The 18,558-nt window shown below is 41.8% G+C and overlaps 1 protein-coding gene across 2 annotated transcripts; it reads left to right on the top strand.

Annotated features, from left to right (window-relative positions):
- Window positions 1-7: 7 nt before the first annotated feature.
- Window positions 8-18,445, top strand: LOC110981110 (uncharacterized). 2 transcript variants are annotated; one of them, XM_087130969.1, is made up of 25 exons: window positions 8-163; window positions 818-895; window positions 1,394-1,507; window positions 2,629-2,751; window positions 3,134-3,253; window positions 3,696-4,100; window positions 4,524-4,661; window positions 5,996-6,358; window positions 6,468-6,578; window positions 6,927-7,037; window positions 7,788-8,186; window positions 8,411-8,518; window positions 8,647-8,760; window positions 8,942-9,316; window positions 10,007-10,105; window positions 10,249-10,614; window positions 11,008-11,133; window positions 11,565-11,681; window positions 11,868-11,988; window positions 12,305-12,376; window positions 13,025-13,096; window positions 13,643-13,714; window positions 14,250-14,321; window positions 14,894-14,986; window positions 15,115-18,445. In XM_087130969.1, exons 2-25 carry the CDS (start codon window positions 820-822, stop codon window positions 16,349-16,351), a joined length of 5,004 nt encoding a protein of 1,667 aa, XP_086987095.1. In that variant the 5' UTR covers window positions 8-163; window positions 818-819; the 3' UTR covers window positions 16,352-18,445. The 2 variants fall into 2 exon arrangements, with proteins under 2 accessions (XP_086987095.1, XP_022094039.2); XM_022238347.2 differs by having other exon boundaries at window positions 5,993-6,358.
- Window positions 18,446-18,558: the final 113 nt, after the last annotated feature.

Raw genomic sequence — 18,558 nt, 5'->3', positions numbered from 1 at the left:
TCACCTTACTTATTTATTGACATCTACCAGTCTCTGACCTTGCAAGGATATGCGAAAGGTTAGTCATGCGCTGAAATTAAAGGAAAGTGGATTCATTATAAACCTCAGACGGATAACACAAAGACATTTCTGTCCGTGTTGTTCAGGCGTGTCACCAAATATAGTGAGTATTGTAATGGTGTACCAAATCCGGTGTTCTTTCATCGTTTTTCACTATAATTGTCAGCAGAGGGCTTTGCTAGAAAAGCTCTTGAACTACTAGTGTGTATGATCGCTAGTCCCAGCAGTCACTGGATGAATATGAAGACCAGTGCACGAGCAATGAAGAGGAAATAGTACCCATTTGCGATTTGCGGAAAGTATTTCATGGCCGTATTTCTGTTTCTGAAAACGATCGCATTTGGACTCTATATTTTTCGTCATTGGATGGAAGTGGTTGTTTGATTATTATTCTCTTCAACAGTCAGATTAACAGAAGGTTGAAAGTGTTACAAGAATAGTTACTGCCATTAGGTTATATTGGCAAGTGTTTAATACGGAAGCGTATTGTTGTCAACGCGATCAATTATTTCATCTCGTATAAACAACTTGTTATATGTCGTTTTACGACTTATTATCTCGTTTAAACGATTTATCAAATGGCACTGCTATAATTAGAATAACGGGATAGCGATGTTGCATTTAAAAAGATAGCTATGTCGTTTAAACGAGAAAGCTAAGTGCGAAATAAAATATTTTTTCGCGTTGGCAGCAATACGCTTCCGTAGTCTAAGGGCCTGCCTGTGATGGATGTTAACTTCCTGTCGCTGTTTTCCAGGAATGGATTGGACGACTGCGCTGCTTCGTGTCTTGGGCTGTTTCGGTGTGTTCTTTCCCATTACGAGGGAAGTCACTGGTACGAAGTTGGTTTGACTGGCTTTAGTTAGTTTCAGTAGCTTCATTTTCAACGCTCTACGTTTACGTAATAATTTTATTAAAGGTATTTGAAAACAACTACCTTTGAGAAACCCCGATACACATTGCTAACAAGCGTTTATTTCAATTCACGCAGGCCCTAAATTGATTCAGTTTGCGAGATAAATATACACAGAACCATTCCGTCCTTGTCCCATTATTTGGAAAATATTACAGTGAAAGACTATTTGAATGATTTCTTTCCTAATATTTTGATCTGCTAAGAGTATTCGTTTTAACAAGATTGTTTCACAGGACAGCACAGTGACAATAATAGCTGACAGTTCTGAAGAAGTTTCCCGTTTGCCATCAATTGTAGTCAGATGAAAGTGACATTATTAGACCATTGATTGGTTTCTATAGACGATTCCAAAGGATTCTTTTTAAGCCTTGTACGTATACATTCAGATCTTTTTGATCTGTGCGACTTGTCCTTCAGTTCCATGCACCGAACCAAGGGCTTTTGCTTGCGGAGACGGCCTGTGTGTTCCCCAAGAATCAACTTGCAATGGTCCCGCTGATTGTTCGATCGCAACTGACGAGATTTTTTGCCGTAAGTGTGTTCTGGAATAATGACGAAAACAATAATGATTGACATTTATAAATCGGGTAAACATATCCAACATAAAGTTGCTGCAGACGGTTTGCACAAACAAGCAATTAAAAGACAGAATTTATAGGAAAAGGAGGACAAACTGAAAGGAATAAAAGCAGACAACTACCAAAAAAATTGTAAAAACAAGAGTGGTTGATTGAAGGCTAAAGACATGAGAGGAGCTTTGAGAGATGCTTTAAAGATGTGGATGGTTTGTGAATACGGGCGATTCACAATAGCGCGCCACCGAGATTTTGCAACACGTTGGCCAATCATAACGCGCAAAATTTGTCGACGCTCTTCAAACGCGTATTGGGTCGACAAATTTCGCGCACAGTGATTGGCCGACGCGATGTAAACTCTCGGTGGCGCGCTATCGTGAAACGGCCGTATTTCTGACGTGAAAGTAATCGGTCATTATTTATCAAATATTAGCACCAAAGGAAAAACATTTCGTTTGTTTCTCCCCCAACATATCTTGTTGAATGAGCCCGAAGCCGCGTTCGCTACTGAATTTGCCCCCCACAAACACACACACTTCAAAAGCTAGATTCGCTGCTGAGAAAGCATATCCCTGATGGATGACGGAACTGTATAAACCAACAACGTCACTAACTACTTACTGTAGTGAAGAGTTGAGACTCCAAACAAACTCGCTCCGTCATCACTGCTGCTATATGCAGTACCTTGATCCATTTCATGTCAAATTAATAGGAATTGTAGTTTCATTAAAGTCCCTTTTTCAGTTTTTCGAATTGGCCTGGACCCGTTATTTCTAAATGAAACTAACCAGTGTATTTCTAAAGGCCGGTTCAACCTGCAGGCGAATACAAAAGCGAAGCCAATTCGACGTCACGAAAAACTGAGAGTGAAATTTCGCTTGAGTTGAAATGTGTTCAAGTTTTACGAATTCACAACGTCAATAGTTTCATCTGACCTCACAAATTTACGTTCGTGTTCGCTTCGTGTGAAGTGCGAATCGGCCATTCCTTTTTGAGGCAAAATATGTGACCCCTTGCAAAGAAGAGTTTATTATCATTATTAATGACTTGGTCGTTCCCTGTGTTTCTTCTCTGCAGCCTCATCAAATTTGCCAGGTTTATTCAAATGCAAATATGTTGTTGGCGAGTTCTACTTACCTCGTGATACCCGGTGTTCCGGCACGGTGGATTGCCCAGGTGGTTCTGACGAACTCGGTTGCGGTAATTGTTTTTAATTTTAAATGCTAAACTTATCAGTCGCTGAAACAACTTTAGAAATAAAGGATGCTGACAAGAATATAATATAAAATCAGTGCTCTGAAACAGTAATTGCCAAGCTTTCGGTAACTGAGTATCTTCTTCAGGGCAAGCAAAATTGAATCTACTTGCCCTGAAGAAGATACTCAGTTACCGAAAGCTTGGCAATAAACATGTTTCAAAGCACTGATTTCAGATTATATTCTTATCATTATTCTGATTACGGTACTACACAGCCCTTCCATATTTCTTAGAAATAAAGGAGTTCGATTGCCCCCCTCAGGCCTTCAACTTTGACCTTTGGGTGGTGGTTGTTTTTATCGTTTTGAATGTTATGCCATTTCAGGACCACCTTTCCGATGCAGAGCGGACCAGTTCCACTGCCGTATGGACGACTCGTGCAGAGACTACAGAGAAATATGTGATGGTGTACACACCTGCTCGGGATTCGATCAGTCTTTCTGTGGTAATTAAGCCAAGGCCCCATTCTTGAAAGCTACAGTCTGAAGTATCAGATGTATCCTAAAATTTTCTGGTATGCTCAACGGATCCAGCGTCGTGATTTGGGGGGGTGGGGGAAACAGCATAGATTAAACTAGATTCTTTAATGACCAACTGAAAAGTATCCTTTCAGTGTCAGTTAGTAGGGTCAGCATGTTTGGTTTAGGTAGCATTTCTTCGTTTGGAATGGAAAGAACGTTTTCATTGCTAAACTGGTGGGCCGTTCTCTCTGATGCATGAGCGTTCCAGTGCAACTACTGCTCCAGTGGATGGGAGTAGGGCAAACGAAACTTGAACTTGTTCCCCGACTTCTCAGACGGACGCTCCGTTAGGAACGCGGTATCATGTCGAAACACCAGTTGTCAGGAAGTGTTCGTTTAATTAGTTTTTCCTCTCTCTTCTTCCAGATTCGGATTTTGTCTGCGATAGAACCGAATACGAGCTACACCCTCAGGAAAAAACTTTCTTTGAGCACGCGCCATCATATCTTCTCTACCCGGCTGGCTTTTACCGGTGTTCCTGGTTATTCACAAGCTATGAGACCGCCTATATATTTATTGAAATAGTGACGTTAAATGTTCCACCCCACGGGAAGTTCGTTGTGTCGGGTGGGGTTGGACAGGATCCGACGGTGGCTGAGAGTGTGATTTTTATCACTGATGTCCCCTCTGGGGGCGGAATAGTGTTCATAGGACGTCCAACTACTACGGCCTGGGTGACAGTGCGATCAAGCAGGTTCCTACTTTCATCACACGAATCGCCGGTATACTTTGAGCCTTCTTTTGCTATGGAAATCTACCAACAGGAAGAAAGTAAGTTTCTCCCACGCCAGTATCACATAATAATGAAATTGCTCACAGGGAATGTAATTTGTTTAATAATACTGTGCTTATATTTTTATCAAAGCTACAATGATCTTGGTATTTCCGATACAGTTTATTCGTCACAGTTTTATGGAAATGTTTTCTGCAGTAATGAAGAGTTTCATCAACGCCATAACTCATTAGAAATTGCTGCTTTCTAATTCTGATATAATACATATACCATAACTCCGTAAATGATTTTCCTTACTCGGCACAAGCCATGCTCTATGAAATCGACAAATTCAGGGATGTAGAAGAGATTTGGTATATCTCCACATAGGCCTATAGGCAAGCTTTTCCTCAGCCCTGTAATGGAAGTATGCATGTTTCTGATAAGTGGTTATGCCACTAATTGTCCTGCATATTCAACAGGGATTTGTCCTGATGGATTGATTAGCTGTGGAAATCAGTTGGAGTTAACTGTCTGCATCACCAGGTCTAGGTTGTGTGATGGCAAGTTTGACTGTCCAGATTACTGGGACGAAAGCCAGTGTAACAATAATTACTCAGGTAAACGCATCTGCTTTGAATACCTTCCAAGACAGTTTCTTATAGGGAAAATGACACCGTTAAATGCTTCCAAAACGTCGCCACTGTAGGCCCCTATATTCTTTTGTATTGGTAAACAGTATGAACAATTATGAACGATTAAATATGGTGGGTATAATTCGTTACTGAAATGCACAGATTTGCAACAACGTGTGCGGCAGTGCATCAATCAATTCAACCATTTATCTCCGTTGCGTTTTCATGCACCATTTGCGTGATACAAACATATCACATGCAATCACAAACAACAACGTGATGGCAGATCGAGAAACATGCTACGCACGTAAAGACCAAGCACTGTCAATACCGAGACTGTAAGTGGTTGAGAGGCATACCATTGTGGAAACCAGAACTGACATCCTAGGTCAAAGACAAGATTATGAGGGTACTACTGCAGTACATTGCAGACTATCACACGTCCTTCGTTCAACTGAGCTGATGATGTCAGTTAAGGTGACGTGTCACGGTCCACAACTTAGACCTCCCGCTACGTAGTACCTGCATAAATCGAGTGCGTGATCAAGAATTTCAGTTTAGATCATGACACAGAATTCTGAAGAACAAAAACGCAGTTTAAAACCGGGCATCGATCGCTTCTGAAAATGGAACGTGTTAATTGACATGGACTGAGACATGTTGAAATTCAGGCAAGCCACGCGTGTCCAGCGGCGTAGCAATCGGGGGGAGGGGGTGTTGGGGTGTTGACCCCCCCCCAATAATTTTGAGTTGGCAAATGAAGGGTCAGTCGGCAAATGAAACTGAAATTGACGTCATGAATTATTGACGTACATCGACCAGTCAGTCGGCAAATTGACCCTGGCACACACCCCCAAACAAAATGCCTTCGCTACGCCGCTGCTGGTGTCCCCCACTTGTCCAACAAGATACTCCCATAGTTTCAGATAAAAACTGCACGGGTTAGTAGGCCTATTTGAAAATGGTGGATAAGATCATACACGAACCACGAATATTAAAAACATCTCTAGTGGGATAACTCACTGTACAAAGGATACGAAATGCACGGTGCAATGAGCTATTAAGCCAGTTGAGTATTCCAATAGTGCTTGCCCAGAATGAAGCGCGTCTGAGCTCATTCGAACCCTCGTGTGAGATCTGCCCAATCAGTAAGCTCCTTTAATTGAAGACAAGTCGCGCCTGTGCTTTGCTCCCGAGTGACCCTGCCTTTTGAAATACCGAAAAGGCTCGTTGTTTGGATACCAAGACACCCTATAATTATAGTTATCAAAAAGCGCAGTTACGTTGTTAATTGTTCTTATTCACTAATGATACAGCAGTGTGTGGCTATCAACAGCACCAATCCTTGGATACTAAGGAGACGAGGGATTTTCAAGTCTTTTTTCCCCAGTTGGCCTTCGACTGTTTGTTTTTCGTCGCTACACCGCCTCAATCTCGTGTTGAGATCAAGGCTACGAGATTTCCTGCTGATGATGCAACCTTGACCTTTGGCACAATGAGCGACAATGGCACTCTTGATTTGTCAGCGTCATTTCTGACGCTCAGTAGTGCTAAATGGGTCGTGCCTTCGTCGTATTCACCAGCCGCTGGAATGTCACTATGGGTCACAGCAAGTTGGCATTCCTTCCAGACTACTACACTCGACGGCATTTCCTTCACCTTAAGGACATTCAACGAGACGGGTAAGCCATATAACGTACGAATAGCAACCTCGATCTCACCCTCAACATAAGCTGGTCCAAAAGGTAAAAACAATGCATGACACTACCCAAACTTGATATTTCCACGCAGAATGCAAGCCAGATGAGTATACATGCTACGGCTCCGAAGTTTGTCTCCCTATGAGCCAGCGATGTGACGGAATCCCACAATGCCCTGCGCTGGATGACGAGAGAGGATGCAGTAAGTAAAGGCAGTCATAAGTCCGTTATGTCAGAAACACCGTTTGCCACAATGATTTCGGTGCCGATTTTGACGTCAAAGATTGGTTTCTGACAGCTTATTGAACTTTCATCGGAATTCCACGATACGAGGTTTTGGAAAGTCGGGTTGCTGTGCACTTGCCAAACGTTCAACGGATTAGGTTTCTTTAGGACTTTTTTTAACGTGGGTGATTTTGTTTCTACAACGCCAGTAGTTAAAATTTTATTTTATGCACTGCAACAAATATTGAAGTTAATTTTTGTATGTTGTTGGAATCAGTTTTTTCAGTGTCGTGCTAAAATATGCTAACATGCTGTTTCATCACAGATGGGTGTAAAAATGATGTCTTTACCTGTGATGGCCAGAGATGTGTGGACGAAAGTCTGCTGTGTAATGGATTTGCGCAATGCCAAGACATGATGGACGAGTACCTTTGTGGTATGAATACACTGACTCACATCATTGGACGTGATAACATTGATGGTTCATGATATGGAAACTGATGGGACACTATTAGTTTATTGATATTAAATATATTTATCAATATAAAAGACATGCATCATTATGAAAGATTACTAGAATACGGGCGATTCACAATCTGGCGCGCCACCAGGTGTTTGCTACAGTCAGGCCATTTCTCAATTTTAATTACTGTCGACACGCCGCCGCGATTGGGCGCACTAGGTACGTAATTTGGAGGTGTTTGATTGATTGATGCGTTCCCTACACCACACAAAACCATCATTTAGACTACCTAGCACCCTTTTGCGTGTTGAATAAAAATTCAGAAAAATTCAAGTTTTCTGCGCACAGCGCAGTGAGCTAGGCCTAATGAGGCTTTGTCGACTATTTATCCCATAATGCACTGCGAAAAGGCCTCTTCATGACAACCTCTTGGCAACCTCTCAATTCGATTAAAACATATCTACTTGTAAATCTACAAACCTGTTTTTAAACTTGTTCTTTCACATGTATATAAAAACATTGCGAAATGTTTAGCATTATCCTGCCTTGGAATGCCGAGAACCTTGTATTACTTGAAACAGAGTTAATGTTTAGGTGTTGTAGGAATCGTTGATTGGTCCCCAGGTGATTAGCCATTAAAACCGTTTTTGATTGTTGGGTTGTTTGTTTGTTGGGGTGTTGGGTTGTTTGTTTTTTGTTTCTTTTTGTTGTTGTTTTTGGTAGGACACTGTGTAGACACGCCAGGGATAGACCTTTCCGATGGATCACGTCATCATATATCCTACAGCCCTTACAGCAGCCACCCAGGGGACTGCCTGTTTCTCCTGACGGCAAGAGCTGATCACCGGATAACTGTTCGACTACGGAGTATACCACAGTCACATCTTAAATATCCCAATCTGTATATCGCTATGGGTGAAGGTCATGACATCTTGAACCAGTCCACGATGGTACACAACATCGACTTCTCCCACTCTGACGTGATACCTTATCGGGAAGCTGTGACGTCAGTAGGATCCTTAATGTGGATCAAATACAAATTTGAAGCTCCACCAAATGATCAATTGAAAACCTTGGAATCGCAGACAATCCACTTGGAACTAATGCACACCAGGAGAGCAGGTAATTCATTATTTTGAACGTTTTGTGAAAGGTTATATTTTTCACGTTATCACATAAAGTGTGGAATGTGTTCAAACTTCCAAGTGGAACGAAAGTAATGGGAACTTTGCACAAAAAGTTTAAAACCCTCCAAGGTGAGAGCTTGTGGCCAAAAAACATCCGAAATCACGTGATCTAATTTTTAAGAATCTCCAAATGTCTTATTCTTTACTTTGTTAATACAGGATGTCCGGGTGGTGGACGCGCATGCAGTTCGGAAGAATGCATCAGCGAAGCGTATGCTTGTGATAGTTATATCGATTGCTTAGACTACAGTGACGAAATTGGATGTGGTAAATTGCTTCTGCGATGCTACGATAGCTTACAATTGAAAAAGTAAAACAAAAGACCACACCGTAAAAGTTCCTTTCAAAACGGCGTCCGATAAAACACGTGTTTCTCTTTCGTTGTGTATCGGCAGGTGCTTGCTCTGACAACGAATTCCTTTGTCTTTCTGAAAGTAAATGCATTCATGTGACGAGTTTATGTGACACAGTGTTGGACTGCTCAGACGGATCAGACGAGTCAATGTGTGGTAGGTGTCAGGAAACACCGTAGACCGCGTTTTTTTCTATTGCTCTTGAAATTGATCCCGTGTAATATAAGAAGCTATACTATCAGTGTCTAGTCGTGCCTGATCAACTGAAACATTATTTCAATGTATGTATGGGGAGTTAACAGTTTTCACGATTTGTTTCTCTTGCTTATGTCACTAGGTCCTTGCGGACGAAACTTGATTGACCTTTCAAAGCAGACGGCTCGTGAATCGGGACAATTCTACATCGTGTCTTCTCCATTTTACCCACGGCCACCCCCTGAAAACTTCGAGTGCTCTTGGAGGGTAATAGCGCCCCCAGGAACTCGGGCCTTGGCAAGAATCGAGACACTTCACCTGGGGACAAGTAGACTGAATTTTGGCTGGGGTATGAACCCGACCAGCGTGAACTCCTCGATTGGGCCTGAACTCAGTGGCCAAGACATCCCTTTAGTCCTAATTGCCTCTAGAAACAAACACCTGTGGATAAATTTCCTTTCCAAATGGGGAGAAACAAGCAACGGATTCTCCATTAGTATTACGCACAGGAGAACAGGTAGCGTAGTTTTGAATTTTTTCTTCATTTTCTCTCATATTATATGCAGGTGACAGTCTTATTCAACAAGAAAGTAATGTCTTACATAAAATTCCACTCAGTGCAACGTCTCCCATATACTGCCTTTTCCATCGGTGATATAATGATAACAAAAATATAACTTTCCAAAGTTAAATCTGTCTTTAATATTCTAGTTTAGGGCGACATTAGATTCGTTATCCACCTTGAGCAGAAGCACCGTCTCATCTGTGGAAAGGTCCATACTGGTCGGGAGTGTTCATTTTGTTGGTAGCGACCGGCACCGAATACATGCATCTCATAGTCGTTCGTGAACCGGCGAAGGGCAAAGAGAAGTTCCTATCAAAGGAGCCTCCGTTTCTAGGAAAATCGCGCCCTCTCTTGGTGCAGCTCGGGGGCATTATGTAGGGGCTATAAAGCAACAGGTCCGATCCTGTCATGGAAGTCACCATTGGCAATGTAGTCTGTGAAAGAGGGCAACAGCGCTTTCACCCTCCAGCACCACCATTCTGCGAAATTTAATATATTATGATGTATGAACATTTAAAATACTAAAAATGGACATATTTATTCCCGTTGATCACCTCTTTTGTTGCAGATAGTCAACAATAACTACACCACTCGTTTTCTTTCTTTAACAAGAACCATTCGTCGTGTTTTCATTAACTCCAGTTAGCTGTAACGAAGGCCAGACGATGTGTGGAGAGCCTGATACGATATGTCTAACACAAAGTGCAAGTGACTATCAACTGTCCTACCTGTGTGGATTGGGTAAGTGGATTAACATTTCAATGGTCAATATTCACCTGTACGATGATGACCATGGATGACCAGTCGTGTGCTTTTACAAGCGGTAATGAAGGCAAAGGTGCGATTTATTGTAAATTCTTTGTTTTCTTCACCATCCCCATCAGATGTCTGTGGTGAGCGGAATATCTACCTGGAGCCTGACCTTCCCTACACCCTCACATCTCCTAATTACCCTCAGAAATATCCTAATGATCTGAGGTGCCATTGGGAATTTCAAGCTTCTGGTGGATTCATTGTCATCCGCATCCTGGATTTCACGACTGAGAATTCATACGACGATGTGACCATTGCAGGTCCAGGCTTAGAGCTCGGGGATGTTGCTGAAAATCCGGGAAACCTATTGCGTATTACCGGAACAACAACTATTTCCACGGTATTTGCACTGCTTCCCATCATCAACGTAACATTGAAGACGGACACATCAATTGCAAAAAGGGGTTTCCAAATGGAGGTCGAGGTATTTGATATTTGTAAGTATTTGAGGAATTTTTGCATTCGTATAAACAACCTCTGTTCTGACAAAACCATCTGGCGGAGACTTCAGAAAAACCCTTAAATTTTCAGACTTCTTAAAAGCAGGATATTGATAACTCCGTATTGATACCTCTTGATTACAAGTGAAACACGTTCCAGGTTGAAGTTAATGTCAGCCATTTATTACAACCTATCATCAGAAAAGATAACGATTATTGCGCCATTCTGCCACAGGCCTGGAAATGTTGGTCTCCAAAATATAACTGTCTAACTTTTGTTCATCAACTTAGCAATTCTTCCAATAATGTCGAAATGCAATATCAGTCATTTCTGTGCAACATTTCCTAAACCCAGTATTTCAGTATTTTGTTCACTCGGATATTTCCTAGCATCACCGAGCGAGTGTTCAGGGGAACTTGATCTCCTATGTGAGAATTCAACCTTCTGCGTTACACCCGAAGCCGTTTGTAATGGCTTCAGGGACTGTCCCTACGGATTTGATGAACAACGATGCTGTAAGTATATTCTATAATTGGATTGAGTTCAACCTCTGCACGAGGTGTATAAACAGACCACATATTTTGATTTTGGACTTAGTGAACATTTTACGTAATTCTTTTGAATGTTTATTGCCATGCCTTAAGAAAATGTGAGCTTACAGATATAGAGCAGGTCTGATATCAGCTGGGCCTTTCGAAGATATCCCCCTTGACAGGTAGCAGCCCTGCAAAGAGCCATGTTGGTCGGGAGTATTCATTTTGCTGGTAGCGATGCGACTTTGACGCATGCATTTCATAGTCGTGTGTGAACCAGCGAAATGCAGTTCCGAAGGACCGTCCTTTGCAATGGAACATTGCGCCGTCCTTTCGTGGTCTAGATCGGGGCAGATAGGCAATGTTACAATGTTGTAGACTAATCGTTTGTTTTTCTGTGATTTTTTGTTTAGACACAGTTAGTTGTCCGGCATTTTTCCAGTGCAGTAGAAGCAAAGAGTGTATTTTGTGGGAGGAGGTCTGTGATGGCACCGCCCATTGCTTACTTGGAGATGATGAAATCAATTGTGGTAAGTGCCAGATGATCACGCATGGTCAGGATGGCGGAGCTTTATTTCCGACTAACATACATATGGACTGATCGCTTAACCTAACTTTCGTCCGGCAAACATAGAGTAGGCCCTGTGTTCATAGTAAGTCCAACGAAAACTCGGAAAGGCTAGAAATAGAGCTTGGTTGCTGTTGTCTCGTTACAGATGTGAACCGTTGCCCTGACGAGTGTAGCTGCTATTACAAAGGTGACGCCCTCTATGTCAGCTGTCGATCAGGATGGACAAGTGGTACACTAAATGAAATGGCTGCCACTACCGATGTGCTGTAAGTCTTTCGCATAACCTATGATTTGTTGGTAACACAGATTCAGCAGTAATTGGCCTAAAGGTATTTGTAGGTATACCTTACCCAGCTTTGAAGACGCCACTTGATTTTAACGTGTTTAGACATCATTAAGTAAATAATTAACCTAATTTCTTGGGCCGGTTACGCGTTTCCAAAGCACAATCCCTTACACGTATGACAAGCTTGTTTCAATTGAAAAAGGAAGACGTTTTCGCTTGTGTTCTTTCTTCAAGTTCCTTAATCGATTGCACACCCCAGTACATCACTCATTTCAAGCTTTGTTTGTTTATCCAAGGGAGCTAACTGGTGGATCTGTCAGCTCACTGGAATCAGGCCATTTTAAACGGTTTTTCAAGCTTCAAGCATTGTAAGTGAGGAAAATAGTTACAGACGTGTTCAAGAAACCACGACAAAGAAACTAAGTAGGGAAATATTTAGGTCCAAAAGGCATATCATCCTTATTAGAGCCATTGCATGATGTAATGGGTCTCCAAAGTATTACGCAATATCACTTTTAAGGGCAACATCTCTTTACAAATAATGTACGATTGAAATCTATCTTTGCCCACAAAGGCTACATTTGTCAAGGTAACAACCGAGGGCGTAATTCATCGTAAAAGTTACAACTGTTTCGAAATATTTCATTTCAGAGCTCATATCCTCGAGCGTAGATGCAGCCTATTTTTGGCTAAGACCAAGTCTGTGTACCATCGCAAAAAAAATCAGTTTTCATTGCAACGCATATAGGAATTTTGGAGTTTGTATTTATTATCCAAGAAACGAAAACTAAATGATTATACAGCAAAAGAGAATATGCGATGACTGTGCGTCACTGTCAAACGTAGTTTTTGTAAGATGATTGTCACTTTATGTCAAATGATATCATCGCAAGATTACTAACGAAACTAATGGTAACAATGCAACTGTCAGCATTCAAGTGCAAATCAATTCATATCTTGTCCGATTTTGCCCTGAGCAATTAATATTTCTTTTGTTTTCTTTTCTCATTTCACAGGTACCTTGCGGACAACCATATAGAAAATATACCACCGCTGTCTTTTGACGGATTACAGAAACTTCTTTGGTTGTAGGTTTCAGTCGTAAAATGGCAAACACCTTATATCTATCTTATACCCCTGGTTATATTTCCGATGTAAATTGTTATTGGGCATCTTACTTTCAAATCCCAGTCATTCTGTTGACTAAATGGTATTGCATTGGAGTCACGAGCGTTCTTGAACGCGACACGTCGTGCCTTTGGCAAACAACGAGATCTTATTGGTCGAGCAGGCATGTAATGCGCGCGTATGACCTGTCCACGAGCGTTGTGACACCTTAGTAATGGCTTCTCATTTCGCTCATTCGATCACAGATGGAAGAAACAAACGTATTTTACTGAACGAAATTAAATGTAGCCCTTAGTAATGTTTCAGAATTTCAGTAAAGTACAGTTGCATTAAATTACCGAACGAAGTTTATGATATCGACCAAAGTTTCTTGTTATGAGTATTAGTCGGTTTAAGAGACGTACCATCCTGGTGCACGCGTTATATCTATATCATTAGGATACATCTACATCAGTCCTCATTTACTGAATGCCCGCTGGTCTTGATTTTGTTCTTCCAATTGTCAGGAATATTTCACAGAATGACGTCACTTCGTTACAAGAAGATGCCTTCAAAGAGCTGGGAATGTTACAGGGACTGTAAGTGCCATCATTTATTGTATCCAGTCGATATGTAGCAAAGGGGGACCCCCAAATGTGATGCACAAGCCCTGCACATACCCTAAGGTTCTTTTGCCTGCTGCACCCCTCTGGAAATCTTAAAGAAATTCCAAAGATTCTATCAGGTGTCAACACAAAAGAAGACACATCATGCATTAAAATGTCGTTTATCACTCACCATGCTATTGTTTCCTGTAGTGGGCTAAAAGATGATCTTTGACAACGGAGGCCGATGAATAACTCAACGGTATTTTTCTTTTTGCGACGGCAACAATCCGAACGATACAATGGACACTTATAAATCCCACCAGAAGCAAACACAAACCGATTTGCGCCTTGCTTCCCAATTCTCCCAACTGACAGTCCTGGGTTCACTCTAATCAAAGGGCCAAATTTTTCCACCAGTCACGTGTAATTGCACCATTATTCAACTAATGGATTCGAGATCCCCACCATTTGTATGGTGTGTGAAACATCGATCGTCAAATAAGACTGGCTTTCCTTACGATTGCAGTGTCATATCAAACGTTCCGGTGGCAAGTATTGAGGAATCAGCATTCAGTGGACTAAAGGAACTCCAAACGTTGTGAGTAGTACCCATTGAAGGTGGTAATACAGCCACCGTTTCCCGCCATGGGGAATTGGTTTTTTAAAAGAGGCTAATCTTCATGCCTTGTCTTCCCCTGTTGAAATGTCGGATTTTACTTCGCTGTGAGAAAAAATTAGAAATTCTCCATAAAAAGATCCAGAGCCGCGATCATAGTCTTTATTAAAGTTGGGTTTCCCGAGTGTAGTGCCTAAGAAATTTGCTTCCTGGATACCAATGGTACACTTGCTAGTACTTGCTTCCTGCTGGGTAAGACATTATAGACATTTAATGCTTTGAATGTTAACGTGTAGTCCGTGTTAAACGTGCATCATCAGGTCTTAAGTCTTCATAAAAGTCGTACCAGCTTTATTGATGCGTCGTGTAAATTGCAAGAAGTTCCCAAAGAATGACTCGGACATATCTTGTGTTTCAAAAAAATTCCCCACAGTTGCATTAGTAAGCCCTTTTCATGCCGTTAGCGCTTATTTTCACCAAATCATTCACCGGTATTCACAATTTCAAAGTTGATGCAAAGTGTTCCATTGACTCCTGGTTCCTCTTTGTCCTAGGGTGCTGATTCGGGGAAAGCACCCGCAGGCACAGGATAAGCCAATTGATATCCACCCTAAAGCTGTCCTGGACCTAACCAAGCTTCAAACATTGTAAGAAATGGACTTTTTGGTGTCAAACGCAATGAAAAACCAATACCTTTGTATGTCTGAAATGTATTTTAACGGAGAAGTACGAAGTTTTACTTTGATAATGGATCACTTGTCTTGCATCTAATTAGATATCTGGATGACTACCGTTTGTGCTGCGAATTCAACAAATTGGAATCATTCGACCCAGCTAACTGTTTCATTACTGAACAGCAATCGCCTCTCTTCAACTGTGGAAGTCTCATGCAGAACACATTCCTCCGAGCCTCCATGTGGTTCCTTGGACTGAGCGCCCTGATTGGTAACTTTGGGGTGGTAATTTGGCGATATTGGACATCAATGAAGACGAACCTCGGTCGGGGCACCAAATACGTCCATAACTTTCTCGTCCTGAACTTGGCTGTCTCCGACTTTCTCATGGGGATCTACATGGTAATAATTGCCACAGCAGATGTCACCTTCGGGGAATTGTATTACACAGTCGCGTCAACCTGGAGGCTTAGTGCCATCTGTAAGATTGCTGGCATCATTTCGGTTTTATCCAGCGAGGCAAGTGTGTTCTTCATCACACTCATCAGTGTAGATCGGTTCTTGTGTGTTGTTTTTCCTCATGGTAGTGTTCGATTGGTCAGGCCAACTGCTCGAGGAGCTGCTGTAATAATTTGGTTTTTGGCTTTCATTCTCAGTAGCCTTCCTACCATTTTGATTGGCTCGGACGTAGATTCAGATGTTTATGGTCTGTCCGATGTCTGCATCGGCCTTCCACTCATCACCAAACCCGACAGCTACAAACTGAAGGAGGGCGACGTCAGCAACCCATTTGGTAGTCAAAGTTTCAAGATTCCTGTGGCGCAAGACCACAGGCCGGCTTGGGTGTACTCCATCGTTCTCTTTCTGGGCGTTAACTTGCTCTGTTTCCTTGTTGTTGCCCTCTGTTATCTTATCATCTTCATAAAGGTCAGGCAATCCTATCAACGAGTAAAGGGTTCGCGAATCCGGGGCTCGGGTACTCTTCATCAATCCAACAAAGAGGAGATGAACATGGCGCTCCGGATGGCTGTCATCGTGGGGACTGATTTCTGTTGTTGGATGCCTGTTATCATCATGGGTCTTCTCTCACAGACTGGTGCCGTCACTATTCAGCCTCACATGTACGCCTGGACTGTAGTCTTTGTTCTTCCCATCAACTCATCAATTAATCCATACCTCTACACAATCTTCAGTGTCATTTCGGCCCGAATCTCGACCAATGACAGCCATAGTTCCGCGAAAGCCACTAGGCTCAGCGAACCAACGCCGAAAACCAAGGATGACATCGTGACCTGCGCCTCTGCAGATTCCTGTCCTGAGAGTGACACACATTTGTGATTTCCCACTGAAAGATTACGCAAGAATCCTCTCCAGTGCTGATTTGCTTCCTCTATTGAAAATCAATTGCAGATCAAAATTACGTATTGCTTACCGTTGGCACAAACTCGCTCAGATGGTAGACTTACGTTGGAATTCAAAGACAACCCCGATCCTTTGAATAGATCTTCGGCTCCAGGATATGATCCTTATTCCTACTGTCCTTAATTACTGCTAATTAATGAGATGTCTCTCAACGTCTCCTTAATTAGCAGGGAAAAACTCTGCTGTTATTAGCAAGAGACTTAGGTTTTAGGTTTATTCTAAAAAGTTATTCAGATTTAGGTTTATTCTAAAACGTTACTGTAACTTGCCATTAGATTTCGTAATTTACTGGAGCAAACAAAATGGATTTACGTTGCTCATCCCAGTTCTGTGACAAAGGATACTTTTCAAAAGCCACCTGCGTTTCGTATTTGCCTCCTTTTCTCCAGTAATTCGTGTATTTCAATAAGCCTATCTAAGGGCTTTGCATGTCTCTTGTTTTTTTTGTATTCAAACTCCCGGGTTATTTACTCAGCGTTGCATATGTATAGTTCAATAGGCATCCACGTGGTTATTTTTATGTTGTACACATACGTAAAACCCTCGTATGAGTGGGGTCTGGTAGCTTCAATGGGTTGACTCGGGTTAGGTCGTAAATCCACAGTCTCGCCTCCCTTGTTTGACACGCAGCACTTAAAATTCAGCTTAGGTCTCGACTGCACCCAATAGTGGGCCTGTAGAGAAATGATTTACTTTGGCGTAGTTGGGGGCAGGTTTTGCGTCGCTGTGCATGTGTTACGTTCTTTATGGTGAAGTCACGCTACGGGTCAGTAATAAGCGAAACTCGCCTGATGTTGTATCATTCGTTTCCACCATCCGTCAGGTTCATACTTTTATTGTAAGTTATGTATTGCTTTTTCAGATTAGTTACATTTTTGACAAGCATTCTTGACTTTCCTTTTTGGCATTTGGTGTGGACCACAATTAAAGTGCATTAAATAGCATTTGTGCTACACGTTATGGTAGTGCTATTTGGAGAAAGTGCTGGAGTATTTCGTGATATTGTTGTAATATTTGTGCAACCGTTCCCGTACGAAAATTGGCAAACGTCCTGTGTTAGCTTGCGGTACAATTGAGATATTTTTCAGTACTTCTATGTGTTTTGCAACTAAGATGGATCATTGTACGGTATAGCCTAGTTGTATCCAGTAGTTCTTTTGGCTAATATAAATCTGAACCAGCAGGTGCTGTTTATCACGCAACTCCGAATGCGTTCCAACATATCTTATATAACCTGTTCTAGTTAATATTCCCGTGTCAGTGTTCGAGTATTATTTTACATTTACATATCCATTTTTGTCAATCCTTGCCTCGGGGTAAAATAGTACACAGTTGTTATTAGCGTTTATGAAGGTGTTTTCAAAGAGAAAATCTTATTTTAATTACGTCCAAGCAATACATTCGTGTTACATGCAAATACATTCCGGAGAAATTTAATCAGTGTTGAATTACCTTGAACACAAGACTGGATGATTCAATACAAATTAATAATGTATCAAGCATTGACAAAACGGCAGCGGGGTGGTTCGTGCACGCGACTAAATTCACGCTCCTGTAAATCTGACAGCCAAGCTCACATCAATTAAATGGATGAATTTAAAGTTAATGTACCTTTTATTTAGCTTTCTGTTGTCGCAAATAACCTACAGTTTCTGCTACCTACCCTGACCACACTGCTCGTGTGGGCGGGTATAAATGATGGGTGGGAGGTGATCTAAAACACCCCATCTCAGAACCGTGACACCTGTCACCGTCATTGCCACATCAAAATCAACTTCCTGAGCGACAAATATAAGCAAATGGATCACGTGATAACTACTGAAGCTGCGAATGAAATTTACCTTGGGGCGAAACAGAATGATTCTCAAACACAAGTTCACATCAGTCATATGTTTGTTTTCATCGTGTTCAGTGAATTGTTTACTGAGAGCTATTTGGTACAGTTGTTCGGTATTGTAGGGATTTTTCCTGGGACTGAGCCGGGCAAATCACTGTTTTAAAAGTTATTCTTTGGTTGTATTTTCTTATTCGAGTTTGTTTCCACACATTCCATACAAAACAGCTTCTCCTTTGGTGGAATGGGCGTACCCTTGCAAGCATTTGTCTGTCCTACGCCAAGACTT

This window comes from Acanthaster planci, linkage group LG21 (genome assembly GCF_054643075.1).
Source record: "Acanthaster planci isolate LZ-2023a linkage group LG21, COTS_SCS, whole genome shotgun sequence".
Lineage (NCBI taxonomy): Eukaryota > Metazoa > Echinodermata > Asteroidea > Valvatida > Acanthasteridae > Acanthaster > Acanthaster planci.
Note: the sequence above shows the minus strand (reverse complement) of the source record. Positions and strands in the feature narration are given on the sequence as shown.